Source organism: Periophthalmus magnuspinnatus, chromosome 24 (assembly GCF_009829125.3).
Source record: "Periophthalmus magnuspinnatus isolate fPerMag1 chromosome 24, fPerMag1.2.pri, whole genome shotgun sequence".
NCBI lineage: Eukaryota > Metazoa > Chordata > Actinopteri > Gobiiformes > Gobiidae > Periophthalmus > Periophthalmus magnuspinnatus.
The window spans coordinates 1,149,309-1,174,691 of NC_047149.1; the positions used below are offsets into that span (position 1 = coordinate 1,149,309).

The window sequence follows — 25,383 nt, forward strand, 5'->3', positions numbered from 1 at the left end:
CTATAACATACAAAAACATGCTTATTGAGGAAGAGGAGGAGGAGCAGGAGGAGGAGGAGGCACCGACAGACCTTTGTCAAACTCAAATAAAGATGTACAAACTGTAACGTACAAAAAACATGTTTATTGACAGTATTAGTACAAACACATCAGAGCACACGCCCGCTGTAGAAATGCATACAAAACACAAAACACAATACTGCTGTGGTCAGAGGAGCTGCACCGTCAGGAACTCACCTTTTGACTCTAATTTATATTTGACACCATCTTTAAAAGTCGTGAAGTCATTTTCAAAATTGCTGGTGCTGTACTGTAAAAAAAGTCCACACAAGTAAAAGTACAGTACAGTATGTAACTTTGTGCAGGAGGCTCGTCACCTGATCCATAATAGATGTGTTTTATGCCTGTGTAATGCTGTAGAATATTATAGCCAAAGGACATTTCCATGGAAGAGTCAGGTTTGTGGAGATGCAAGCCGGCACACACTAAGGACACATGTTTTTCTATATTTTCATTTTTCAGTGCAATAAAAACCTCCTCCGGAAAGTTACATAGTGTACCTTTAAAAAGTTTTTTTAAATTTTTATTTTGTGTAGATATGATTGTTTGCAGTGCAGCAGTAGTTCCTTCAATGGTGCTGGGCTCAAACTGACCATGTCACTGGAAAAAAAAATAGTAGAGAAAAGGACAAACACAAGGCTTCATCAGTGACGGAAGATTTGGTGAGCGAAAACTATATTTATTTTATGCCACTGCAGCAAAACAAGGGCACTGGTGACATGTTATGTTTGAGTTCCTCCAGAGAAAAGTCTGCAACTGCCATGATGTGAGGAAGCCCTGTGGAAAGTTCTGCAGCATCTCGGACTATTCCTGCCCAGACCGGACCAGACCGGACTAGCCTGGAGCAGACTAGACTAGACCAAACCGGACCAGACTAGACTGGACCAAATTGGACCAGACTCGACTGTAGGAGACTAGACCAAACCAGACCAGACCAAACTGGAGCAGACTAGACTAGACCAAACTGGACCAGACTAGACCAGACTGGAGCAGACTAGACTAGACCAAACTGGACCAGACAAGACCGGAGCAGACTGGACCAGACTGGACCAGATTGGACCAAACTGGACCAGACCAGACTGGAGCAGACTAGACCAGACCAAACCAGACCAGTCTAAACCAGACTGGACTAGACTGGGTCCGACTAGACTGGACCCAAACTGACTGGACCAGATTGGACCAAACCGGACCAGACCAGACTGGAGCAGACTAGACCAGACCGACCCAGACCAGACCAATCCAGACTGGATCAGATTAAACTAAACCAGACTGGATCAGAGTAGACCAGACTAGACTGGACAAAATCAGACAAAATCAGGCCGGACCAGACTAGAACACGACTCGACCAGACTAGACTAAACCAGACCAGACTGGACCACATTGGACTAGACCAAACCAGAAAGGACCAGACCAATTCTTCCATATCCAAAAGGCTGTGCTCCAGTTACTGAAGATGCAAAACACATGTCCAATACAAAATATGATAATACACCATGCTAACGTTGCTATTGCTAATGCTAATGCTATGTGTAATAGAACAAAAGTGTATAAATGGAATTGTTATCAGCAGGGATTGTTGTAGTTAATTAGAAAAATACAAAAATAGAAAGTTCAATTACAGATTGATAAACATATTTTTCAAAAGAATGTGAAGACTTATATTGTGGAAAATTTCAATTTCAATTTTTTTTTTGTTTTTTGTTTTTTGAGGAATACAAATTTGACTAAGTATAGGCTGGTGTGGTTTATTTTGAGGACACTGGGTAGTAATAAGGTAAAGTCCTTAACACTATTGATTATTTGTTATTCTGAATCCTTCTAAATAAACAAGAGAACAATTTTTTTTATATAAAAACCACTAAACTTATTTTCAGCAAAAGAATTTGAAAAAAATGGGACAATCGGTGTGCGTAAGTTGTGTGTAGTGGTAACTTTGCCCTCAGCGCCAGTGTTCAAACAAGTGCCATCAGAGCAGACTCCGCCCTTGATCCAAACCCACATGGGGTTTGTGATGTTCTATTGGATGAGTTTTAGGCCTCCGTTTTGTTGTTTGTTTGAGCAAGACTCTCCTCGTTCTCCTCCTCATCAGCCGGGACCTATAATCCAACAGGAACAGGTGAGTCCAGGTGTAACGGGCCACGTGTTTTATCAGTGTGTACAAAAGGTGATGTATTTGCCTCAAACATCAAATTAGGGCTCAACTGATGAATTGAATTTGAAGTTCAAATCAATTTGTTTGGAAGAATAACATTTTTTTAAATTTATTTTCCCCATTTTCCTCAATGGCCAATGGGTTTAATATGATCACTGACTACAATCCTTTCAGTTTTTACCATTTTCTGTAGATTGCAGAAAATTTTTAGTGGGGAGGGAAAAAAAATAAATAAAAAATTAAAAATCAAATTGAAAACAAACTTCCTCAAAGGCCCAATGCTGTAAACAGTATCCTCTGTTTTTTTGTTTTTTTTTTGTTTTTGTTTTTTTACTGCCATTAATTATTTTAATGTCTGCAAATGTAAATTAAATTGTAATGTCTTTTTATATGTTTATTACTGTCTCTGATTTATAATGTTTTTATATGTTTCTTCTGTGTCTGTAGCACTCTGAGATTTCTCTGAAATGTAAAGTGCAATACAAATAAAATGTATTATTATTATTATTCTCTATACCATGATTCAATGTTGAAAATGACATTCTAGGGGTATTCTATGAAGCCAGCTAAAGTCTGATTTGTTTGGGAAGTCCGGGCTTGTCAAATCCTCAGTTCCATTCCATCAAAATGACCTGGTTCGGACCATGCTCCCCCCACTTATGCTGCATGTCGCCTGAGATTTTTAATGACCACTAGCCTCATGCTCCCACCACTGGACACTGTAAAATATCATGTAAAAGCCTATTATTTTATTAAATTGATCTTGCACTTAGCTGTTGTGAGGGGCAATGCTTTTGCACATTGGGCTGTGAGAATGAACTGGTTTTCAGTGGGTTCTGGCTGTGTGCTCCTTCATCACCTCTGTCTCTCTCCCCTCCTTCCCCTGTCTCACGCTGCCTGTCAAACCCAAACCGCACACACGTATACGATTGATTTGATCGGCTAATTCTCATTACATGCGAATACTTAGAAAGTGAACAGGCGACTTTTTTCTCTGTATTAACTAAGCCACACACTATGCAGCCAGACTTTGTGCCCAGGGAAGGACTAGGTGAGGGGGGAGTTGCATCTTTCCTTGGATCAGAATGAATGGAAAAATTCCTTTACTACTATCTATTGTTCGTGCGCCCTTCGGCTCCTTTCTCACTTAGTCAGATCATAGAAACATCACACTTGGAGCCCCCACTGATGTCGTTGCTCCTTTGATCTATTCTTCCCAAAGTCACGGCATAAAGTGCATCTCAAACCTCCAGTGGTGAGTTAGAGCTGATCAGACCTATCCTTTCTTTCATGGAACGACTTGAGGTTTAATCTGGAGATGGAGCTCAGGATTTTACGTTAAGCCTGAACTTGTTCAGCCACTTTTATGGAATATCCCCTCTATTATCTAAAGTGTTATCATCGTAGTATCATGACGACAGTAGTATAGAGAATACTGGAGCTCTTACCTCCCAGTACAGAGAGTCGTCAAAGCAGTTCTGATCTGGAGGCTGTCCCCAGATGGGCAGCTTCATGATGAGACCTGGAGATAGTACAGACACAGACTTTAATATACTTTTATTTTGATTATACCGTTCAGCAGAAGGGACAAGAACACCAGGACTCACCTGTGATGGCCCCTCCCACCAGAGCGAAACCCAGGGAGGAAGCCAGCGCTGCAGCCTGCATGGCTGGACTGCCCCTGGGAAGAGAAAACACAGGCTCACTAAGTCAGATCCAGTGTACGACTGTACTCCATACTTAGGGTTATTTAAATTGTACGTAAACATGCAGAGGAGGCTCACCCTTCCTTCTTGCCCAGGGCCACAGCTACGATACCGGCCAGCCCGCCTAGCACCCCGGGCAGCCCGTGCAGGTTATGCACTCCACAGGTGTCCTGGATCCCCAGGTTAGATGCCAGCACAGGCTGAGGAGAACATTTTAATATTATAATTTGATGTGTTTACTACAGACACCAGTGTGATTTCCAGCAGGAGCTGCAGGGCACTGGGGCCTGTGCCCAGATTCAATTCTCTGAAACTCAGGTAGTTTCTACCTCTGTCTACTTTTAACAACTTTTAAAATAAAATCAACGTGCACTCACAGTAAGGAACTTGAAGCCCAGCGTGGAGATGATTCCTGCGATGAAGCCGATGAGCATGGCGCCAAATGGTCCGATGTTCATGTCCGCACAGGTGCCCACTGCCACTCCCCCCGCCAGAGTAGCATTCTGAATGTGCACCTATGGGAGACAGAGAGGACTGTAAACCCATAACATCATCACCTATACAGCAAGAAAGTAAGATCTCCATGAGAATAAATGTGTCAAATGTGAAAATCTGTTTTAGGACAGTGCTAATATACATTTAATATCATAATATACATTAAATATCATTGTATGGACTTTTTTGTTTTGGTGTCTACAGAGAAGTGGGTGTTTGCAGGAAGGGAGGGTATATGTAGAGAGGGTGAATGTCTACAGGGAAGTGGGTGTCTGCAGAGAGGTGTGTGTCTGCAGACAGGGTGAGTGTCTGCAGAGAGGGTGGGTGTCTGCAGAGAGGGTGAGTGTCTGCAGAGAGGGTGAGTGTCTGCAGAGAGAGTGAGTGTCTGCAGAGAGGGTGAGTGTCTGCAGAGAGGGTGAGTGTCTGCAGAGAGGGTGAGTGTCTGCAGAGAGGGTGGGTGTCTGCAGAGAGGGTGAGTGTCTGCAGAGAGGGTGAGTGTCTGCAGAGAGGGTGAGTGTCTGCAGAGAGGGTGGGTGTCTGTAGACATGGTTGGTGTCCGCAGGGGTCTGTGCTGTCTCTTGTTCTCTTTGACTTTTGGACTGACCATGTCCAGCTTGCCCTTGTGCTCCACGAGGCTGGACATTGCATAAGCCGTCAGCACGCACGCAGCCAGGGACAGGTAGGTGTTGATGACAGCGGTGAGTTGAGTGAAGCCCGGATCTGCGATGGCCGAGTTAAAACTGGGCCAGAACATCCATAAGAACACGGTGCCTGGGGAGAAGAGGAGCGGGAGGGCCAGGGAGGTATGGGTATTATCCAGTGCTATGTTTGTATACTTACACTATCAGCCAAGTGTTTGGACACACCTTCTTTTTCAATGTGTTTTTTATTTATGTTTACAGTTTTACCAGTTCTACATTTTATTTACACACAGAAGTCATCAAATATCTGATGCAAGATAAATGGCATCATGTAGCAAAAAAATTGCCCCAAAGTAACAAAATTTGCTTTATTGACAGCGCCACAAACCCTCGGCCTTCTCTCAATAAGCTTCTTGATGAAGACTCTTGAAATGGTTTTCACTGCACCAGGGTTCCAAGCAAATTTGATTTTTTTAATTTTATTTTATTTTTTACATTTTTTAAAATCTAAAACCAGTTTAGAGTTATTTAGAGTTTATGTTTTGTTTACTACATCCATATGTGCCATTCATAGTTGATGCCTACAATGAAAATAATCTTGGAAATAACGGAAAAAAAAAAAAAAAAAAAATAGTGTCCAAACTTTTGGCTCCTAGTTTATTTTGTCAAGATATTTTCAAAATAAAAAAAAATAAATAAATAATGACAAAAAACACTTTTTTTCCTTGCTTTGTAAATGTAAAGGTCACCACCATTGGGTTCCCCTTTATAAATAAAGATAATTAAATAAATAAAATGAATATGGCTCTATCATGTACTACAGCAGTACTGCACATGTAACACTGACTGTTACACACTATGAGGCGATAGTTCCACTGTTTCTTAAAATGCTGGATAATTTTGGACTAGAATTAAAGCTAAATGAGCAGTATTACCAATCATGGCGAACATGTCGGAGTGGTACACGGAGCCATCATTGTCGTGTCCGTTTCTGAGCCCGGGTCTGTACAGCATGCGAGCCACAGCCAGCCCAAAGTATGCCCCATATGCATGGATGATCATGGATGCGCCCACGTCGTTTGCCTGGAGGTTAAACAACATCAATGTATATGTCTATATAGTGTTTCTATCAGATACAATAAAGATGGACTCCACATGAGGGCAGTCTTCACTACAACCTCTGACCTGACAGTGTGAGAGTGGGTATTTATCACTGTTGGGACTGAAATCCACACACTCACTGAACGTGGACCAAATATCAGGTCCTCCTTTTATATTAGGAACCACAATCACAACTGAACCTGTGTGTCCAGAGCCTTCATCCTGCAGATAGAGGACACGTTCAAGTATGTCTCATTATCAGGATATAGACAGGCCTCATGTGAAAGAACCTCCAGATTCACTCACTGAGCTGCAGAGGCTGCACTAGCACTAACTCATGACTGGTTGCAGGTGCTGGGCTTTAAGTGATGATTCAAATCAGAGAGAGGCATTTCAGATTCAAACTAACTGGATTTTACCATTGAAACTGGCAACTCAAATAAAAGAGTCATGTGAGGCTCATTCTGCTTTATGATCATTGTCTCTGGAATTAAACCATCAAAGTATAACATAAACAACCTGACCATCATGTCCAATGTTTATTGTAACTGTGTATGCATGTGTGGTAGTGTGTGTGTATGGTTGTGTGTGTTGTGTGCGTGTGGTCATGCGTGGTTGCGGTTATAGTTGTGTGTGTGGTTGCATGTGTACGTGATTGTGTGTGGTTGTGTATATGTGCTTGTGTGTATGGTTTTATGTGGTTGCGTTCATGGTTGTGTGTGTGGTTGTATGTGTGTGATTGTGTGTGGTTGCATTTCTGGTAGTGTGTGGTTGCGTTTGTGGTTGTGTGTGTGTGGTTGCGTGGTTGTGAATGTGTGTGTGTGGTTGCTCGAGCGTGTGGTTGTGTGTGTGGTGGTGCATGGTTGTGGTTGTGTGTGTGGTTGCGTTTGTGGTTTGTGTGGTTTGTGCGTGTGGTTACTTGTGGTTATGTGTGTGGTTGTGTGTGGTTGTGGTTGTGTGTCTGTGGTTGTGCACGGTAGTGTGTGTGGTTGTGTGTGCGCGCGCGGTACTGTGTGTGGTTGTGTGCATGTGGTTGTGTGTGTGGTTATGCCCGGTTGCGGTTGTGTATGTAGTTGTGTGTGTGTCTGGTTGTGTGTAGTTGTGTTTGTGTGTGGTTGTGCATGGTTGTGTGTGAGGTTGTGTGTGCATAGTTGCATGTGTGTGGCTGTGTGTATGTGGTTGTCTGTGTGTGTGTGGTTGTGTAGTGTGTGCATGTGTGTGTGGTTGCGTGTGAGTGGTTGTGTGTGTGGCCGTGTGTGTGACTGCATGTGTGTTTTTGTGCGTGTTTGAGGTTATGTGTGTGTGTGTGTGGCTGTGTGTTTGACCTCCAGCACATTGGCCACCAGGTGCTCGTTGATGCTGAAGATGGTGATCTCCAAGACGGTCATGATGAGGAGCTGCACTGGACTGGTCTTTCCCAGGACCGCCCCGAATGAGATCAGGACTGTAGCTGTGCTAAAGTCTGCATTTATGATCCTGAGGAAGAGGAGCAGACGGTCAGAGGAGCAGAGGGTCAGAGGAACAGAGCAGAGGGCCAGAAGAGCAGAGGAGGGGGCCAGAGGAGAGGGTCAGAAGAGCAGAGCAGAGGGTCAGAAGAGCAGAGGAGAGGGTCAGAGGAGCAGAGCAGAGGGTCAGAGGAGCAGAGGGTCAGAAGAGCAGAGGAGAGGGTTTAGAAGAGCAGAGGAGAGGGTCAGAGGAGCAGAGGGTCAGAAGAGCAGAGGAGAGGGTCAGAGGAGCAGAGCAGAGGGTCAGAGGAGCAGAGGAGAGGGTCAGAAGAGCAGAGGAGAGGGTCAGAGGAGCAGAGCAGAGGGTCAGAAGAGCAGAGGAGGGGGCCAGAGGAGAGAGTCAGAAGAGCAGAGCAGAGGGTCAGAAGAGCAGAGGAGAGGGTCAGAGGAGCAGAGGGTCAGAAGAGCAGAGGAGAGGGTCAGAAGAGCAGAGGAGAGGGTCAAAGGAGCAGAGCAGAGGGTCAGAGGAGCAGAGGAGAGGGTCAGAGGAGCAGAGCAGAGGATCAGAAGAGCAGAGGAGAGGGTCAGAGGAGCAGAGCAGAGGGCCAGAAGAGCAGAGGAGGGGGCCAGAGGAGCAGAGCAGAGGGTCAGAGGAGCAGAGCAGAGGGTCAGAAGAGCAGAGGAGAGGGTCAGAGGAGCAGAGCAGAGGGTCAGAGGAGCAGAGGAGAGGGTCAGAAGAGCAGAGGAGAGGGTCAGAGGAGTAGAGGGTCAGAAGAGCAGAGCAGAGGGTCAGAGGAGCAGAGCAGAGGGCCAGAAGAGCAGAGGAGGGGGCCAGACGAGAGGGTCAGAAGAGCAGAGCAGAGGGTGAGAAGAGCAGAGGAGAGGGTCAGAGGAGCAGAGCAGAGGGTCAGAGGAGCAGAGGAGAGGATCAGAAGAGCAGAGGAGAGGGTCAGAAGAGCAGAGGAGAGGGTCAGAAGAGCAGAGGAGAGGGTCAGAAGAGCAGAGGAGAGGGTCAGAGGAGCAGAGCAGAGGGTCAGAGGAGCAGAGGAGAGGGTCAGAAGAGCAGAGGAGAGGGTCAGAGGAGCAGAGCAGAGGGCCAGAAGAGCAGAGGAGGGGGCCAGAGGAGAGAGTCAGAAGAGCAGAGCAGAGGGTCAGAAGAGCAGAGGAGAGGGTCAGAAGAGCAGAGGAGAGGGTCAGAGGAGCAGAGCAGAGGGCCAGAAGAGCAGAAGAGGGGGCCAGAGGAGAGAGTCAGAAGAGCAGAGCAGAGGGTCAGAAGAGCAGAGGAGAGGGTCAGAGGAGCAGAGGGTCAGAAGAGCAGAGGAGAGGGTCAGAAGAGCAGAGGAGAGGGTCAGAGGAGCAGAGGGTCAGAAGAGCAGAGGAGAGGGTCAGAGGAGTAGAGGGTCAGAAGAGCAGAGCAGAGGGTCAGAGGAGCAGAGCAGAGGGCCAGAAGAGCAGAGGAGGGGGCCAGAGGAGAGGGTCAGAAGAGCAGAGCAGAGGGTCAGAAGAGCAGAGGAGAGGGTCAGAGGAGCAGAGCAGAGGGTCAGAGGAGCAGAGGAGAGGATCAGAAGAGCAGAGGAGAGGGTCAGAGGAGCAGAGGGTCAGAAGAGCAGAGGAGAGGGTCAGAAGAGCAGAGGAGAGGGTCAGAGGAGCAGAGCAGAGGGTCAGAGGAGCAGAGGAGAGGGTCAGAAGAGCAGAGGAGAGGGTCAGAGGAGCAGAGCAGAGGGCCAGAAGAGCAGAGGAGGGGGCCAGAGGAGAGAGTCAGAAGAGCAGAGCAGAGGGTCAGAAGAGCAGAGGAGAGGGTCAGAGGAGCAGAGGGTCAGAAGAGCAGAGGAGAGGGTCAGAGGAGCAGAGGGTCAGAAGAGCAGAGGAGAGGGTCAGAAGAGCAGATGAGAGGGTCAGAGGAGCAGAGCAGAGGGTCAGAAGAGCAGAGGAGGGGGCCAGAGGAGAGAGTCAGAAGAGCAGAGCAGAGGGTCAGAAGAGCAGAGGAGAGGGTCAGAGGAGCACAGCAGAGGGTCAGAAGAGCAGAGGAGAGGGTCAGAGGAGCAGAGGAGAGGGTCAGAAGAGCAGAGGAGAGGGTCAGAGGAGCAGAGGGTCAGAAGAGCAGAGGAGGGGGCCAGAGGAGAGGGTCAGAAGAGCAGAGCAGAGGGTCAAAAGAGCAGAGGAGAGGGTCAGAGGAGCAGAGCAGAGGGTCAGAGGAGCAGAGGAGAGGGTCAGAAGAGCAGAGGAGAGGGTCAGAGGAGCAGAGGGTCAGAAGAGCAGAGGAGAGGGTCAGAAGAGCAGAGGAGAGGGTCAGAGGAGCAGAGCAGAGGGTCAGAGGAGCAGAGCAGAGGGTCAGAGGAGCAGAGGAGAGGGTCAGAGGAGCAGAGGAGAGGGTCAGAGGAGCAGAGGGTCAGAAGAGCAGAGCAGAGGGTCAGAGGAGCAGAGCAGAGGGCCAGAAGAGCAGAGGAGGGGGCCAGAGGAGAGGGTCAGAAGAGCAGAGCAGAGGGTCAGAAGAGCAGAGGAGAGGGTCAGAGGAGCAGAGCAGAGGGTCAGAGGAGCAGAGGAGAGGGCCAGAGGAGCAGAGGAGGGGGCCAGAGGAGAGGGTCAGAAGAGCAGAGCAGAGGGTCAGAAGAGCAGAGGAGAGGGTCAGAGGAGCAGAGCAGAGGGTCAGAGGAGCAGAGGAGAGGGTCAGAAGAGCAGAGGAGAGGGTCAGAGGAGCAGAGGGTCAGAAGAGCAGAGCAGAGGGTCAGAGGAGCAGAGCAGAGGGTCAGAGGAGCAGAGGAGAGGGTCAGAAGAGCAGAGGAGAGGGTCAGAGGAGCAGAGGGTCAGAAGAGCAGAGCAGAGGGTCAGAGGAGCAGAGCAGAGGGCCAGAAGAGCAGAGGAGGGGGCCAGAGGAGAGGGTCAGAAGAGCTGAGCAGAGGGTCAGAAGAGCAGAGGAGAGGGTCAGAGGAGCAGAGCAGAGGGTCAGAGGAGCAGAGGAGAGGGTCAGAAGAGCAGAGGAGAGGGTCAGAGGAGCAGAGGGTCAGAAGAGCAGAGCAGAGGGTCAGAGGAGCAGAGCAGAGGGCCAGAGGAGCAGAGGAAAGGAGCAGAGGAACAGAGGAGTGAATCCTGACCATGATTCTCAGAGCTGAACTGGCTCCACCATCCCCATGATGAAGCACAGCTTTCCTTAAAGACATGTTTTACTACTCATTTCACTGAAACATGCATTCTTGTGGCCTTAATCCTCCTTTAAACTTGCTTTTGGTCACCCTGAGACAAGTTTTTCACATTTTCAAACTTAAAAGTCTGCATTTAGAAAATATTAAAACTCGACATCTCCATTTTTAATGAGGCAGTTAGGGCTTCTGTTGTTTGTGGTGAACACAGTTTAAGCACAGAACTAGTCTGGTGATGGTTTATGGTCTTAAAAACTGCAGGAGAAGTCTGAAGTTTTATCTATGACACAACTAAATGTGCAAAATGCAAACAGCATTTTAGAGTCCTCAGAGAAGATGACTTTGGATTAATGGACTAATGAAACAAGTCAATGAAACAATGTACCACTCTAGGTATGTTTTTCATGAGAGAACAACAGCATGGTTCAAAAGTAAACACAGGCTGTTTTGCATTATGTGTTCTAGTTTTCTTTTTATAACCAAGTTATAATTAGAAAAAGACACTTTTAAATCTTGTCGGAGCGATTGGTCTCCTTACTTGAAGATGTTGATCTTGATCTTGCCATGGTCCATGTGCCACAGCCCCTGCATGAGGAGACCCCACTGCAGACCAAAGGCAGCCAGCAGCAGGTTCACGCCTACACTGCTGAAGCCATACCGCTTCAGGAACGTCATGAGGAACCCGAAGCCTATGAAGATCATCACATGGACGTCCTGGAACACTGCGGACACACAGAGACAGATGATCACAAGCACTCAGTATGTACGTGTAACAGGAGGGGGCAGGGTCTGGAAGACTAAACGGGATTTGACCATTGACCTTACTATTAGAACAACAACAGATATATTTCAGCTCTTGAGGTCAAAGTAAGTCATTGTGTACATCTAATCATAAAGCCTTTATTGTTTGGGAATCAGGAAGTGCACACTAGCATGCTAGTTGTTGTTAGCTTTACCAAAATGGCATATCATGTCTGTTCTGGTGAAAAGTGCTTATAAACTCATTGCAGTGAATATTTTTTAGACTCAGTCAGTGAGGAATAACTTTGGACGACTGCAAACAACAAAACATTTTTAAGACATCAAAAGGTACAGTGCCTTAAGTTTAAGGTTTAAGTCAATGTGATGTCCCCAAGAAACACTGAACCAAGACGAATGTGTGCACGTGTGCACGTCCATGTGTTTGTGTGTGTACGTGTGTGTGCATGTGCGCATATCCACATGTGTATGTATGTATGTGTGTGGATGTCTGCGTGTACGTGTATGTATGTATGTGTGTGTGTACGTGTGTGTGGATGTCCACGTGTACGTATGTATATGTATGTATGTATGTGTGTGTGCATGTCCACGTGTATGTGTGTATGTATGTGTTTGTGGTGTTCTGAGATGATATGGGATCTGGCTGTAAGTGACACTGAGTGGGACATTGTCCCCATCTAACCCACAGCTGCATGAGGATCAGCTTCAGACCATTACTGCTGCACCCATGCTCACTTCCTATTTGGAGTACGGCAGCTAGCGTGTTAGCCATGTCCATTTATATACAATCTATGCTAGCAGGTTAGCTATGTTAATTTATCTATCTATCTATCTATCTATCTATCTATCTATCTATCTATCTATCTATCTATCTATCTATCTATCTATCTATCTATCTATCTATCTATCTATCTATCTATCTATCTATCTATCTATCTATCTATCTATCTATCTATCTATCTATCTATCTATCTATCTATCTATCTCTCTCTCTCTCTCTCTCTCTCTCTCTCTCTCTATCTATCTATCTATCTATCTATCTATCTATCTATCTATCTATCTATCTATCTATCTATCTATCTATCTATCTATCTATATATATATATATATATATATATATATATATATATATATATATATATATATATATATTTATATATATATATATTATTTTTTGTTACTTGAAATGTTCCTTAGTGCAGCATTGAACTTATCTGATTATCTCTAAGAGAACACCAAATTCAGTAAATACTAGATAGATTTGAATGCTTAACACATTTCAGCCAAAAGGAGACACACAGTTGACGGACTGACCATCCACCAGAAAAGTCCCATAGTGCCCTTTTAAAGGGTTCATATTTGATAAACAGCTTTTTGACTTTTTTAAAATAATGTTTCTATATTGTTTCATTTTTTTTTATTCACTAAGACTGCTCCCTCTAAGCACTGTTTGAATTTCCCAGGATTGTTATGTCACAGGTAAAAGTCCAGGGGTGTCTTGCACAGTTTTTAAGTCCATAAATCAACATCTGAGCATTCCGGTCATCAAAACACATTCCCGACAATTGCATGCTTCTGTTAGCATGTTGGAAAAGGTTGCTAACCCTAATTGTTGTTGCTGCCAGTAGATGGCATCCTAACGTCAGTTCCCAGTACAGGGAGCAAGTTCTAAAACTGGAAATGCCAATGCCAAAGGTACTCAAGAGCATGTTTTAAGGCAAAAGATAATACAAGTAATCGTTTAAGTAATAAAACATGAAACATCATATTGAAACTTTGAACTTAACACATAATACATAACCTGTTTTGTCAATTCAAGTTCTGTATGGAGTAACAGTATGTTGAAAACGGTTTTCACAAGATCACAAGGTGGGTAAAATAAGATAAACATTTATTTGTCTCACAATGGGGAAATTACAGAATCGTGAAGAGTAGTGTGTTGCTCAATGACACAAAAACACTATGCACTGGTTGGAGCTGGGATCTAACTATCAACCTTCAGGTTTATCTGACTATTGAATCACTGCAACTTGTATTTGATTTAGGTTGATACCTGCAGTTACCCAAAGTGCTCTGCAGAAGGCACTCACACCTGAAAAAAAGAGGTTCAGTAACAGTGCTGGCCTGTAGGTGGTGTTGTGGGAGCATCAGGAGGAACACAGACTGTATAAAGAAGAGAACTAAGTGAGTGTGAAGTTAGCCACAGTGTTTGGCTCCAGTCAGATGAAGCTCATTGAGGCTAGAAGCTATAGCGGTGAATTTGGAGCCAAGTTCCAAATTTGGAATTGCTACTGTGGGTATCATAGCAACCAACGAGCCAATCTGGAGTGAGGCTGTTGAAGGTAGCGCCCCTTCTCGCCTGCACTGCTGGTTTAGCAGGGAGTAGGCGCTTAGCAACACTGTCAATCAAACCTGTTACTAATGCTCACGGGAGTGACATCGGCAAAAGAAGGCCTGATTTCTGTTATTGATGTTCACATCTTGATTTACAGACAAAAAATAGAAATAAAAACACCAGGATCATGTAGAACATACAAATATTTTAAGGTCAGAATGACAAGCCTGACAGCAGCAGTTACAAATAGAGCGGCAACAGTTTTGAAAAAGAAAGTGAACCGGAGCCGATGGAGCCAGAAATGTGTCCATGCTCACTTCCTATTTGGAATATGGCGACTAGCAGCTTAGCTATGTCCATTTATATATAGTCTATGAGAGGAAGTACAGGCATGTTTGGTGGGGCCTGATGGTTAATGATGAACATTTGGAAAGCTCATCATATTGTCATGAACAATGCTACTCTTCCTCTTCCTGTGTAACATGAGGTGTACCAAGGGCTGAACAAACAGACCAATACGACGCACTTTCACTCGAGGAACACTAAGCTACCCTCCATAGAATATTCATGTGTTTGACTGCATTGTGCTTTTTGATAAGTGAGGATGGCTGTTTACACAATGCTGTAAAGTGTAAAGTACCAGTCTCCTCATAGTACTCCGCATACTACTCTCTGATATATATTTATGGTGGTTCTCAGAGATCTAATCCATTAGCTTCAGTATGATGAAAATTGAGGACCGATGCCACAATAATAAGCAATGTAAAACAAAATATCCTATCTTTTGAATGGTGAAATGTCCTCAAATTGTTGCATAAATTAGGCTGTGTTCACATTCTATGGGAGGCAGTATCTCAGTTGGTAGAGCTTATTTTCTGATTCGAAGGTTGACGGATAGAAACCTGATCTTGATATAAAAAAATCATCATTATGCTCTTCACAGGATGGTGGTGTGATTCCAGCTCCCACAGATGAATACTGTCATTGTGTCCTTAGACAAGACACTTTACCCACCTTAACCACTGCCTGCATACACTGTGTCTGAGTACACTGCGTCTGTGCACACTGCGTCTGTTCACACTGCGTCTGCTCACACTGCGTCTGCGCACACTGCGTCTGCGCACACTGCGTCTGCGCGCACTGCGTCTGCACGCACTGCGTCTGCGTACACTGCGTCTGTACGCACTGCGTCTGTACGCACTGCGTCTGTGTACACTGCGTCTGTGTACACTGCGTCTGTACGCACTGCGTCTGTACGCACTGCGTCTGTGTACACTGCGTCTGTGTACACTGCGTCTGTACGCACTGCGTCTGCGTACACTGCGTCTGCGTACACTGCGTCTGCGTACACTGCATCTGTACACACTGCGTCTGCGTACACTGGTGTGTGAATGGGTGAGTGGTTCCTTGGCGTAAAGCCCTTTGAGCCTTGAATGTGGACAAGAGCTGTATAAATTGTCCATTGACCATTTATAATTTGATGACAACATAGTATCAGATGTTGTGCAGGGGTCTATATAACTCTATTCATTGTTTTTGAAAAAAACCTCCAAATTTATGATCCACAAATGTTGAACCTTATCATTATTTGTTTGGGACTGGCTCCACAAACTCCTCATATTTCAACTGAACAACTATCATTTGTTTGTGCTTGAGTAATGACACCACTTTCTGAAGGTATTCTCTACAAGATTTTTCACCTTGGTTTATTCATACTGACAAGCAGTGATAAAGGGCCCCTGTAACCTTTGTGGATGCAGAAGGGCACACCACAGTGGCAAAGCTGCATATCGACCTTAGCTTGGCATGTGATTCAATATTTACAGTGTCATGTTGGAGATAAAGAGCTTCGTTAAGAGCTCACAGTGATAGTACCCTTAGACTTTTAACAACTTTTGATCCCAGATATGTCCTGATGATGCTGCCTCAGTTTGGAGTCTGTTGGATAAAAACCCGAGGACAAGTTTGTTACAATATGAGAGATAGATTTTGGACATCTGTATGATTAGATTCAAAATGTACGCCTTCACATCAGTGTTATTGTGTGGTCCCCATAGACTTTTTTGCTCAGGGTCACATGAAGAGTGTATGTACCAAATTTCATTTGTCTACGACAAATTACATTTTTTATTAAAATATGACTGACTTCCTGTAGGGTTTATTTTTTACATGTCCTGACATGACCTATTTTTGATGCTAAGTTTCATTTGTCTATGATAACATTTTTCTGGGCCCGCCTCCCATTGGTCCAATGCAAATACATTTTTGAGGTGGCACTACTGAGCTGTCTTTCCTTTTTCCTCAAAATGTGTACAAATACAGTAGGGCTCTCGCAGGACTGCAAGTTGCTGACTCGCCGTCCTTGTCATGCTTGTGCTTGGGCCCTAATTATTCATTAGGGGTCTTTCCCTATTGGCTTTGATCTGATCTTATGATGGCGTATCTACTGCTAATGAGTGCTAATGAGGTGGATTTAATTACAGAAGATAGTTTTGCTCCAGTACAGTTCTTAGGGTCAAATGAGCTCACTCTGTACTGGCTGCATCTGGCCGACAAAAATTTTATATAAACGAACAGGATGAAGGTCCAACTCTGGGCCCCTAAAACCCTGGGGCCTGGGGTAACAGACACTTTGTACCCCTCCTCTCTACTCCCCTGATTAGGGCAGGAATGCGTTAGGAAAGTGAAGAATAAATTTGGGCCATCTTATCGCTGCAAACTGTTGAGAATATTTTGCATGATCAGTACATAGCAGAGGAAAGAGAGAGTGAGAGATGAGCACGAGCTTCAAATACAGGAAAATACAGGACAATATAGGACAATACAGGACAATATAGGACAATACAGGACAATACAGGACAATACAGGACAATACAGGACAATACGGGACAATATAGGATTATACAGGACAATACAGGATTATATAGGACAATAGCCAATAGACAATATAGGATTCCCCAAACACGCATGAATCCAAACAATCAATACAACTATGAGGAAGATCATGATAATAGAAACAGTTTAAGAGCACAAATCATCTCAACTGTAGTTCCAACTAAGGTGGTACTTTTTGGTCAGATTGAGTTAAAACAAATCTCAAATTAAAGTCTAACTTGAGTAACAGTTGTAGATAGTTGTACATCCAAATTTTACTGTCACATAGCAACTATAACATTAACATGAGCCAAAACTTGTCTAAATGATAAATAGTCACATTTTTTATGGGCTGGACACACGAGGAGCGACGGCGCTTGCTCTCCATTTATTTCCAATGGTACCTGTACGACACTGCGAAAATCGCTCGTCTCTCTCATCTCTGCGACAAGTGAAAGTCGTGCACGCGAAAACCTTGCACTTGTGCATGTTGACAAGCACACGTGGGCCTGCGACGCGATTAATAAAAGTTGAAAAATGTTCTACTTTTATCGTTGTCGCCTGCACAACAGCCAATCAGCGAGAGTTTGATTGACGAGCCAATGCACTGTCCACTTCAGAAACATCATGGAGGAGAAAATCATACTCGCCGTGTCGGATTTCCCAATTCTTTTTGACATATCTCAAAAAGACTAGATATATATATAAAAAAAAACAGATGCCTGGGAACTCGTTGGTGCCAGGGTGAATATGAGTGGCAAGTTAACATTTGTTACTGTTGCTGAACTTTATGGATGCTAGTAACCAAATGTATTAAAGATTGATTCAACATAAAAAAAAATATATTTATTTAAGGTTTTTACACAAACAAACAAACCCAGGAAACCCAGGATAGCTTTTTTTTAGTTATGTGAAGTACAACCAATAGTAATATTTTAGTCAAATGAAGCAAAACTTTCTGAGATTTCATTTTAGCATCTTTTTTCCCCATCTACCGCTATTGCAGCCTCAAAATTCCTTCCAAATAATCAGATGTGTAGGAGGCTCTCAATCTGCTCTGGGACAGACATGACATGACAAGCTGCCGCTGGTCGCTGCAGTTTGTCGCTACCCGTGTGTTCGATTTTAAAGCCTATGCGATGAGTGTCACTGCATGCTGTCGTTAGTCGCTCCCCGTGTGTCGAGCCCATTACACTGCACTTTTACACCTTCAAGGCTCAAAGCGCTTTATGTTAGTCAACACACACACAAACTCACTTACACACACAAACTCACTTACACACACTCTCACACAAACACACACATACATTCATACACATTCGCACACAAACTCACACACACGCACATTCATAGACATTAACACACCTTCACGCACACCTGCACGCTTCTATGGCTATCCATCCAAAAGACAGACAGAATTAATGCGCAGGGATGTCATGTTTCTGACTTTTCTTTTTAAAGGTTGTTGGCATTTATTTTTTATTAGTCTAATCTCAACTTGTCACTAATCTGAAGGTTGGTGGTTCAAATCCCGCTTTCAATAGGCCTGTCATGTCCACAAATTTTGAAGCACGATTTACCACTGCAGATACATTTTGTGATAAATGATAATATTGAAACTACTTTAAGACACTGATTACGACTAAACTAAAGCAAGATAATCCCTGTAAACCATTTTAAATGGACAGTGTCATTAAAAGACATCAGCTGCAACACATAAATAGCAGAAAGCATGTATAATCAGCCATAGAAGTGACTTATTCCCCCCTCTACAGCTCAAATCGCATCATGTTACAACAAAAATAACAAAAATCTCCCACTTTTGCAAAGAAATTGTGCACACCATAAATACTGAGCCCCAAAATATATTGTTCCAGCTTTCATATTTTGAACGATAAGTCGATATAGTGAATGTAGTTTATATACAGGCCTAGCTCTCGGCATAAACACCACTGGTAGAACACTCAGATCCACTTGCCCACAGGTTGGCGGTGCAATCCCAGCTCCCACAGATGAATGCTGTAGTGTAGTGTGTATTAATGTGTGTGAATGTGTTTGTGAATGTGTGTGTGTGAATGTGTGTATTAATGTGTGTGAATGTGTGTATTAATGTGTGTGTGTGAATGTATGTGTGTGGTTCTTAATGTAAAGTGCTTTGAGCCTTGAATGTGGAAAAGTGCTTTATAAAAAGGTGACCATACCATTTAGACATGTTTTGGCTCTTGTTAACGTTGTGGTTGTTAGGTGACAGTAAAATTAGGAAGTACAATTATAAACTAGTGGAGAAAAGTATTACTGGTGATGACATTAGTAGAAGGGTTTGGTTTTAAATGGTAAATGGTCACATTTTTCTATAGCGCTTTTCTACCTTCAAGGCACTCAAAGCGCTTTACAACAAGGAAGCACTCACCCATTCACAAGGTGGGTTAAGTGTCTTGCCCAAGGACTCAACGACAGCATTCATCTGTGTGAGTTAGAATCGCACCGCCAACCTATGGATCAGTGGATCTGACCGCTCAACCAATGATGTTTATGTCGAGACGATTTGAACCACCAACCTTCGGATCAGTGGACAAACACTCTACCAAGACACATAGTTAACACATAGTTACTTCCTGTAGCCTGTTTTTGTATCTTTCTTCATAACTTCTTTTTCCACAAATCGCCATTTAATTGATGTAAAACTACGAAAAAGATCAAACTCAGATACTATCCCACCAAACCAAGTCAGAATTAGAAAAACACAACAGGTTCACCCCAACAATGCCACACATGTAAAAACTAAACAGTGAATTGTTGTCAGCCTAACTGGACCAGTGTCGGCCTAGTACTGTTCATATTTGAGGTAGAGATATGGATTTTAGGGCACAGGTTGGCATGTTCTCATGATACCATGACTCAGTACACACGTGTGCGTTTGAACTGACAGCGGCCTCTGCTGCTGACCCTGTGTGTACATATTTGTAGTCAGATAGTCAGGGTCAAACAGTCAGAGGGAGGACCTCACCATGTCATCTACAACTATATAACCAAGTACTGTACTTCAGTAAAAAATGAAGGTATCTGTACTTTATTTAAGTACAATTTACATCATATACTTTTTGCTTTTACTTTAGTACATTTGAGAGCAGTGTCTGTGCTTTCTACTACACTATATTTTTGAACAGGACCAAAAAGCTAAATTATTTTTTAAATTGTGAGACCTGCTGAAAAGGTTGACGGTTTATTTTTAACACGTTCATAGTTTGATAAAAAAAAACCCCAAACAAACAAAAAAAACAAAAACAAACTAAAAACAACAACAACAGAGAAAAACAGCCAGAAAAATCTACCAAATCAGTTGTTTCTGTTGAACAAAATCCATTGATGGAATAACCTGGTCATTCAGTATATTCAGGTGTCAGCTGACCTCCTTCTTTGAGCACAGACTGTTGCTGAACCTAGACCTGGAGGAGGCTCATACCTATTTTCTTAGTTAAATCCAGGGGGTGACTTTTTTTTGGCCAGGCAGTGTATAACTGTATAAGCAAATAAGTGTAATATGTCACAGACCTTGTGTGAAACAACCTCCAGATTCACTCACTTAGCTGCAGAGGCTGCACTAGCACTGAGTCCTGACTGTCTGCAGGTGCTGGAGTTTAGGTAGTGACCGTTCACATCAGAGAGAGGCTTTTTAGGTTTAAACCAAAAGGATTGAAACCACCAACTACTTGTCCATTGTGTCGTGTGTTTCTGTAATTAAGAATAAATGATGTTTTCATTGTCATTAAAAGCTATTTGGTTTGTACTTGTTTACATCGTAGCCAGGGAAACAAATGAGTCATGTTCATAAAATTTTAAATCTTAATCTTCAACTATTCCCTTTTTTTTTTTTTTACAAAATGGAAAAATGACAAAAATATGATTCAAATTATCCCAATTCACTTTCAGTTGAGCAGTTAGGCCCTCTCTCTGTAACTGCTGCGGTGAGCCTCATTCGGTCTTAAAATGTTCGTATTAACCTGCTCTACATGACCCTCGGGTTTTTATTTGACAGTGTTGCTCAGCGCCCACTCCCTGCTCTTTAATTGTTATGATACTCATGGTTCCAAATATGGAACTTGACTCCAAATTGACCCCTTTAACCTCCTCCCCCCTTTAGCCTTGATGAGCTTTATTTGACCCGAGCCGAAAGCTGTGGGTGATGTCACATTTACTGAGTCCACTTTTCATACAGTCCATAGTAATAATGTAACTTTTGAATCTATGTATTTTTGAGCAATAAAACATCTTGACAAGCAGGTGATGGACCTCGTCAACAAGTTACACAATGCACCTTTAACTGAGGAATGTAATATAAAAACTAGCTATACAGTGGTCCCTGGTTTATTACGGAGGTTATGTTCTAAAATAGCCCACAATAGGCAATTTTTTTTTTTACAATTATTATATGTACTGCACACTTTATACACTTTTCTCAGACTTTGATCAATTTAAATGTGTTGTTCATATGCCTTTGCTCCAACGGTACCCATAGAGGTGCCTCTCTGTGCAGAGAAATAGTTTTAAGTCCAAAGCGTATCTGAAATCAGAATGTTTGCAACTTGCAAACATACAGCACTTCAGAGTCACACTGCGATCAAACCTTCTTGTACAGTACAGTAAATTCTGTACTGTACAGGAGACACAGCATGGAGGAGAGTGAGTGATGATGATCTACAGTCAATTAGCCAATCAGGACGCAGAACACAATGCACGTTCATAAGCTGTAAGAAAGCATGCAAAATCCACGAAACAGCAAGGTGAACCACGATATAGGAAGAGACAACTGTGTTTTCATCTTTCTACTGCAGTTATTCAAACAGTAACAGAGAGTCTGAAGCATCAGAGCCTCTGTAGAAGAATTATGATGTGTCCTGATAAAAGCAGAGAACAAACACATACACATTCTCACTGCAGATTTTTATCTCACAGATGTTTACGATTAAGATGAAAGACACTGGGATAAAGCAGTGATGTGAGTCCATGCATGTGGCTCATGATGATAAACGGGAAAAACATGGCAACATTTAGTAAAGGACAACTGTGTAACTTTTCTGGTGGATGATCAGTCACTTGCTTGTCTCATAAACAATATTTTGCTTTGTTTGAAATGTTCCACAGAATGGCTTTGTTTGGTGGCCTCTCCTTCCTCTCTCCTTCTGTGGAACATTCCAGGCAAAAACAATGACATCTCCATGGAGAAAAACATGTTTGTGACCCCCTAAAAAGGTACATAGTGCAGCTTTAAGTGTCTGTACCTCATTTTCAACAATGAGTAAATAATATTGTTTCATAATTAACTGTTAGCCCCGCCCCCGCCCAGTCCCTCCTCTCATTCAGATGTGGAACCAAGACATACACACAACAATTGGATCAAACTGTCTGTCCCTGCAGGTGCTTCTTTATGCTTTTAAAAGCCTCATTTCCACTGGCTCACTCTTGAGTGTTTCCATGGTCTAAAGTGTGTGGCCCATTTGAGGGATCCTATAGCACCCAATAAGCAAAACAACCAAACATTTGATCTTGTCCTGAACCAACCGTATTTCCACTGATATGCTTTGCAAAACAAAGCACAAATGCAATGATTATCGACATATCCCACTCGCGTAAAGGTCAAAAATTTCGATAATGCATCGAACCTGAGCCCAACTTAATGCATTAATTAAAGAGACATTAAAAGAGAGTGTAGAGGCGCAGAGAAGTGAAATAAATGATAAAAAGCCAATGATAAAGCAGAGGTAATTTGTGTTTATGCTTTAGCTGTAGCCTCCTCTCACGAACCACAAATTAGGAATTACTAAACATATTGATGTGTTTTCTGAACTAGAAGACAGAAAGACTCTTTGGTCAGCAGTGAACATACCAATTTTTTCTTTTTGTTTGCTCAAAGCCAGGACATGAACTCAAGATGTTTCCGGGAATGTGTTCAAATTAAATCCCCGAACCGTAAGGATCAGTCCTTTTTACCTTTTAGTCCAGTTCTAAAGAAAAGTTCCATGTAAAGTAACTAATACCTAAACATTTTCCTTAACAAAAGTACTTTTATTTTTACATTTAGTTCATTTTGACCACTGCTGAGATGCCAATACATATTCTCCCCATTCTCTGGCTTTTTGTACTGTACAGCTTCAAATTGCAAAAATAAAAAAACATAACAAAATAGGAGAGTACAACAGACTTCACCTTTAAATACTTTTTATTAAACCTTTAACTATTCCAATGCCATAATGACAACACTTTACACTCTCACTTTAAATGTTACAAAATAAAACCACCACAACATATAGTAAAAACACACAAGTCCATATAAGGCAAAGGGCTGGCAGCTCTGGTGCCAGTCTAATCTCTAGTGTCACATGTGCCACGCCCTGGGTGCGCTCCGTTACACTCGGACGCACTGTCAAGTCAAGTCTGCTCAACATTTACTCCTTTTGTTCAGTTTGGGGAAAAAATATTATTCATTTAGAAAATGTCTCAATATTCAAAGAGAGATTTGCTGAACATAAATATGCAAGAAGTGAAAACTCGCCTATAGCCAAACATTTCACCACTATGGTCCACATGAACATGAATGACCTATGACCTCACAGTCATGGTGACAGAGTTCACTGAGCTCCAAAGGAGGTGGGTACTACAAAGAGACCTTCTGGATCCATACTCGTGCTCCCTACGTGCTCCCTTTTCCTGTCTCAATGAAGAGACTTTACTCCTTTTTATAAACTGCTCTTCCATGTGTCTGAACTCCAGTCCGTCATGATGATGTCTTTGAAATGTGTATTTACAGTGCCTCACAGTCAGTTTCAACAGTCAGTTTTCTATCAGTGTTTATTAACGTTTTATTGTGAACATGATGCGTCATGTTTCTTTTTTGATAATTCTCTCTATATCAAAATATCTTTTCATATATTTTGATCACATGACCCCACATACCTTTATAAAAGGGATTGACCTGGTGCCTTATTATTTTACTCTAACGCCCTAACAATGACACTCAGGTGTCAAAACACTTCAACTACTCAATAAAGGACTTTTTCCTTGGACTTTTTCAACTCCACTGCTGTTCACATCTTCACGTTGGTATGTGCTGAGCTAAATCTCTGTTCCTCCATGATAAGTGTCCTTATCCTCAAAGAGCACCTGTGTCCTGCATCCTATATCCTTATATCAGACTAGAGCACCTGTTAAGAGTAATTGAGGTGTAGTTATTGTAAGCGTTACCTTATTACAAGATGCATATGTTTTGAAACTATCTCTATGGTATAAAGTGTGTCAAAACCACTCATTACAACATCCAGGCCCGTCAACAGAAATTTGAACACGGGCCCCACTCTAATATGAATTAATAGGAAGACTGTCCAGTTCTGGCCTGCTAAAACCCTAAAGGCCCGAGACAACAGGCCCCTTTGGCCCCTCCTTTCTACTCCCCTGCTCCACTGCCCCTAAACTTAAATGAGTTATGTCCATTTGACTGTTAAAGCATGGAATAACCTCATGACTCAGACTTCCAACATGTCCGAAAGCCTTTCTTACTTCTGCTCCACAATGGACCACTCTGTAGCTGTAATCTCATTAGCTCAAATTCAGCCTGGCACTTTGCAAATCAAACCAATTATCCATTTGACTCATATCAGACAAACGTCACCACCCCATGAGGGACATGAGTGGACATCGCAGCTCGAAAATACAATCGAAAACCAATTCTCACACAACAACAAATGAAATTTAGTGAAATTTTGACTTAGATAAATATAGTGTGGTTATTGTATCTTGATCCCAAGCAACCGATTTGCGATTTAAACCAACATCGTGTAACTTTCTGGAGGTGGCATGTCAGTTCCAAGAGTTCCATAAAGATAGATACATTTTACTCCATACGGTGGAAGATTATAGCCAAAGGAACATTTTAGATTTTTTTTTTTATGCATTTTGCATTAAAAAAAATCTATGTTGATTTGATAAAAAGTTACATACTATGCCTTTAATAAATTTATTGTGTCAGATTTTTGCATTTAAAAATGATATGTTAAAGCCTCAGTATATAATTTTTTAATCAAAAATAGACCAAAATAAAATTGTTTTTTTATTTGGATTATAGCACTGAAAAACACAGAGAATAGTGAAGGTTTTATTTTTCTGTTTCCATGGAATAATTTAAGTGACCTCCTACAGAAAGTGTACTGTACCTTTAAATGAACCTATATATTCAATACATTATGCATTTAAGGTCAACATTCATAAGTAGTAGCAGCAGTTACCATGGATCAGACCTGGACGACTGCAGGATTACACAGTAGTAGTAGCAGTACTAGTATTAGTAGTAATAGTAAACTCTAAAAAATCAAATAAAACTGAGTCTTATATTGCAGTCCATCCCTGACCAAACAGCCCGCATGGTCCACATATCCCCCGTCCTCCTGTACACTTACTTGGGTAGAGGTCCATGGGCCCAGCTTCATGTGTGTTGTTGTCATGGTGATCTGCCTCATGTCCATGTCCCTTCCCATCATCGTACACCACAAACACACCAAACAGAATAATGGTCACCACCTCTAGAACTATGGCCAGGATGGGAAACTTCAGCCTCATGTTGGTGGCATATGCTGGCATCCTCGAGCTCCAAAAGTGCCTTCTAACTGCAGCCTGTCTTATCTGCTCCT

At 42.9% G+C, this 25,383-nt stretch overlaps 1 protein-coding gene across 1 annotated transcript; it reads right to left on the reverse strand.

The window, feature by feature from the left end:
• Positions 1–105: 105 nt before the first annotated feature.
• Positions 106–25,383, reverse strand: rhag (Rh associated glycoprotein). Its single transcript, XM_033991148.2, has 10 exons — positions 25,153–25,383; positions 11,276–11,459; positions 7,481–7,631; positions 5,990–6,137; positions 5,018–5,184; positions 4,296–4,433; positions 3,997–4,118; positions 3,820–3,893; positions 3,661–3,734; positions 106–2,156 (listed from the first exon to the last, which is right to left on the reverse strand). Exons 1-10 carry the CDS (start codon positions 25,331–25,333, stop codon positions 2,091–2,093), a joined length of 1,305 nt encoding a protein of 434 aa, XP_033847039.1. The 5' UTR covers positions 25,334–25,383; the 3' UTR covers positions 106–2,090.

Bases quoted from the DNA above. Each gene is read 5' to 3' on its own strand.
- rhag (XM_033991148.2), bottom strand. From the start codon at position 25,333: ATGCCAGCATATGCCACCAACATGAGGCTGAAGTTTCCCATCCTGGCC. The intron at 7,632-11,275 runs GTAAGGAGACCA...CCTCTTCCTCAG, and splicing joins ATCAAGATCAACATCTTCAA to GATCATAAATGCAGACTTTA. The intron at 4,434-5,017 runs GTCAGTCCAAAA...TGTCTCCCATAG, and splicing joins ACAAGGGCAAGCTGGACATG to GTGCACATTCAGAATGCTAC.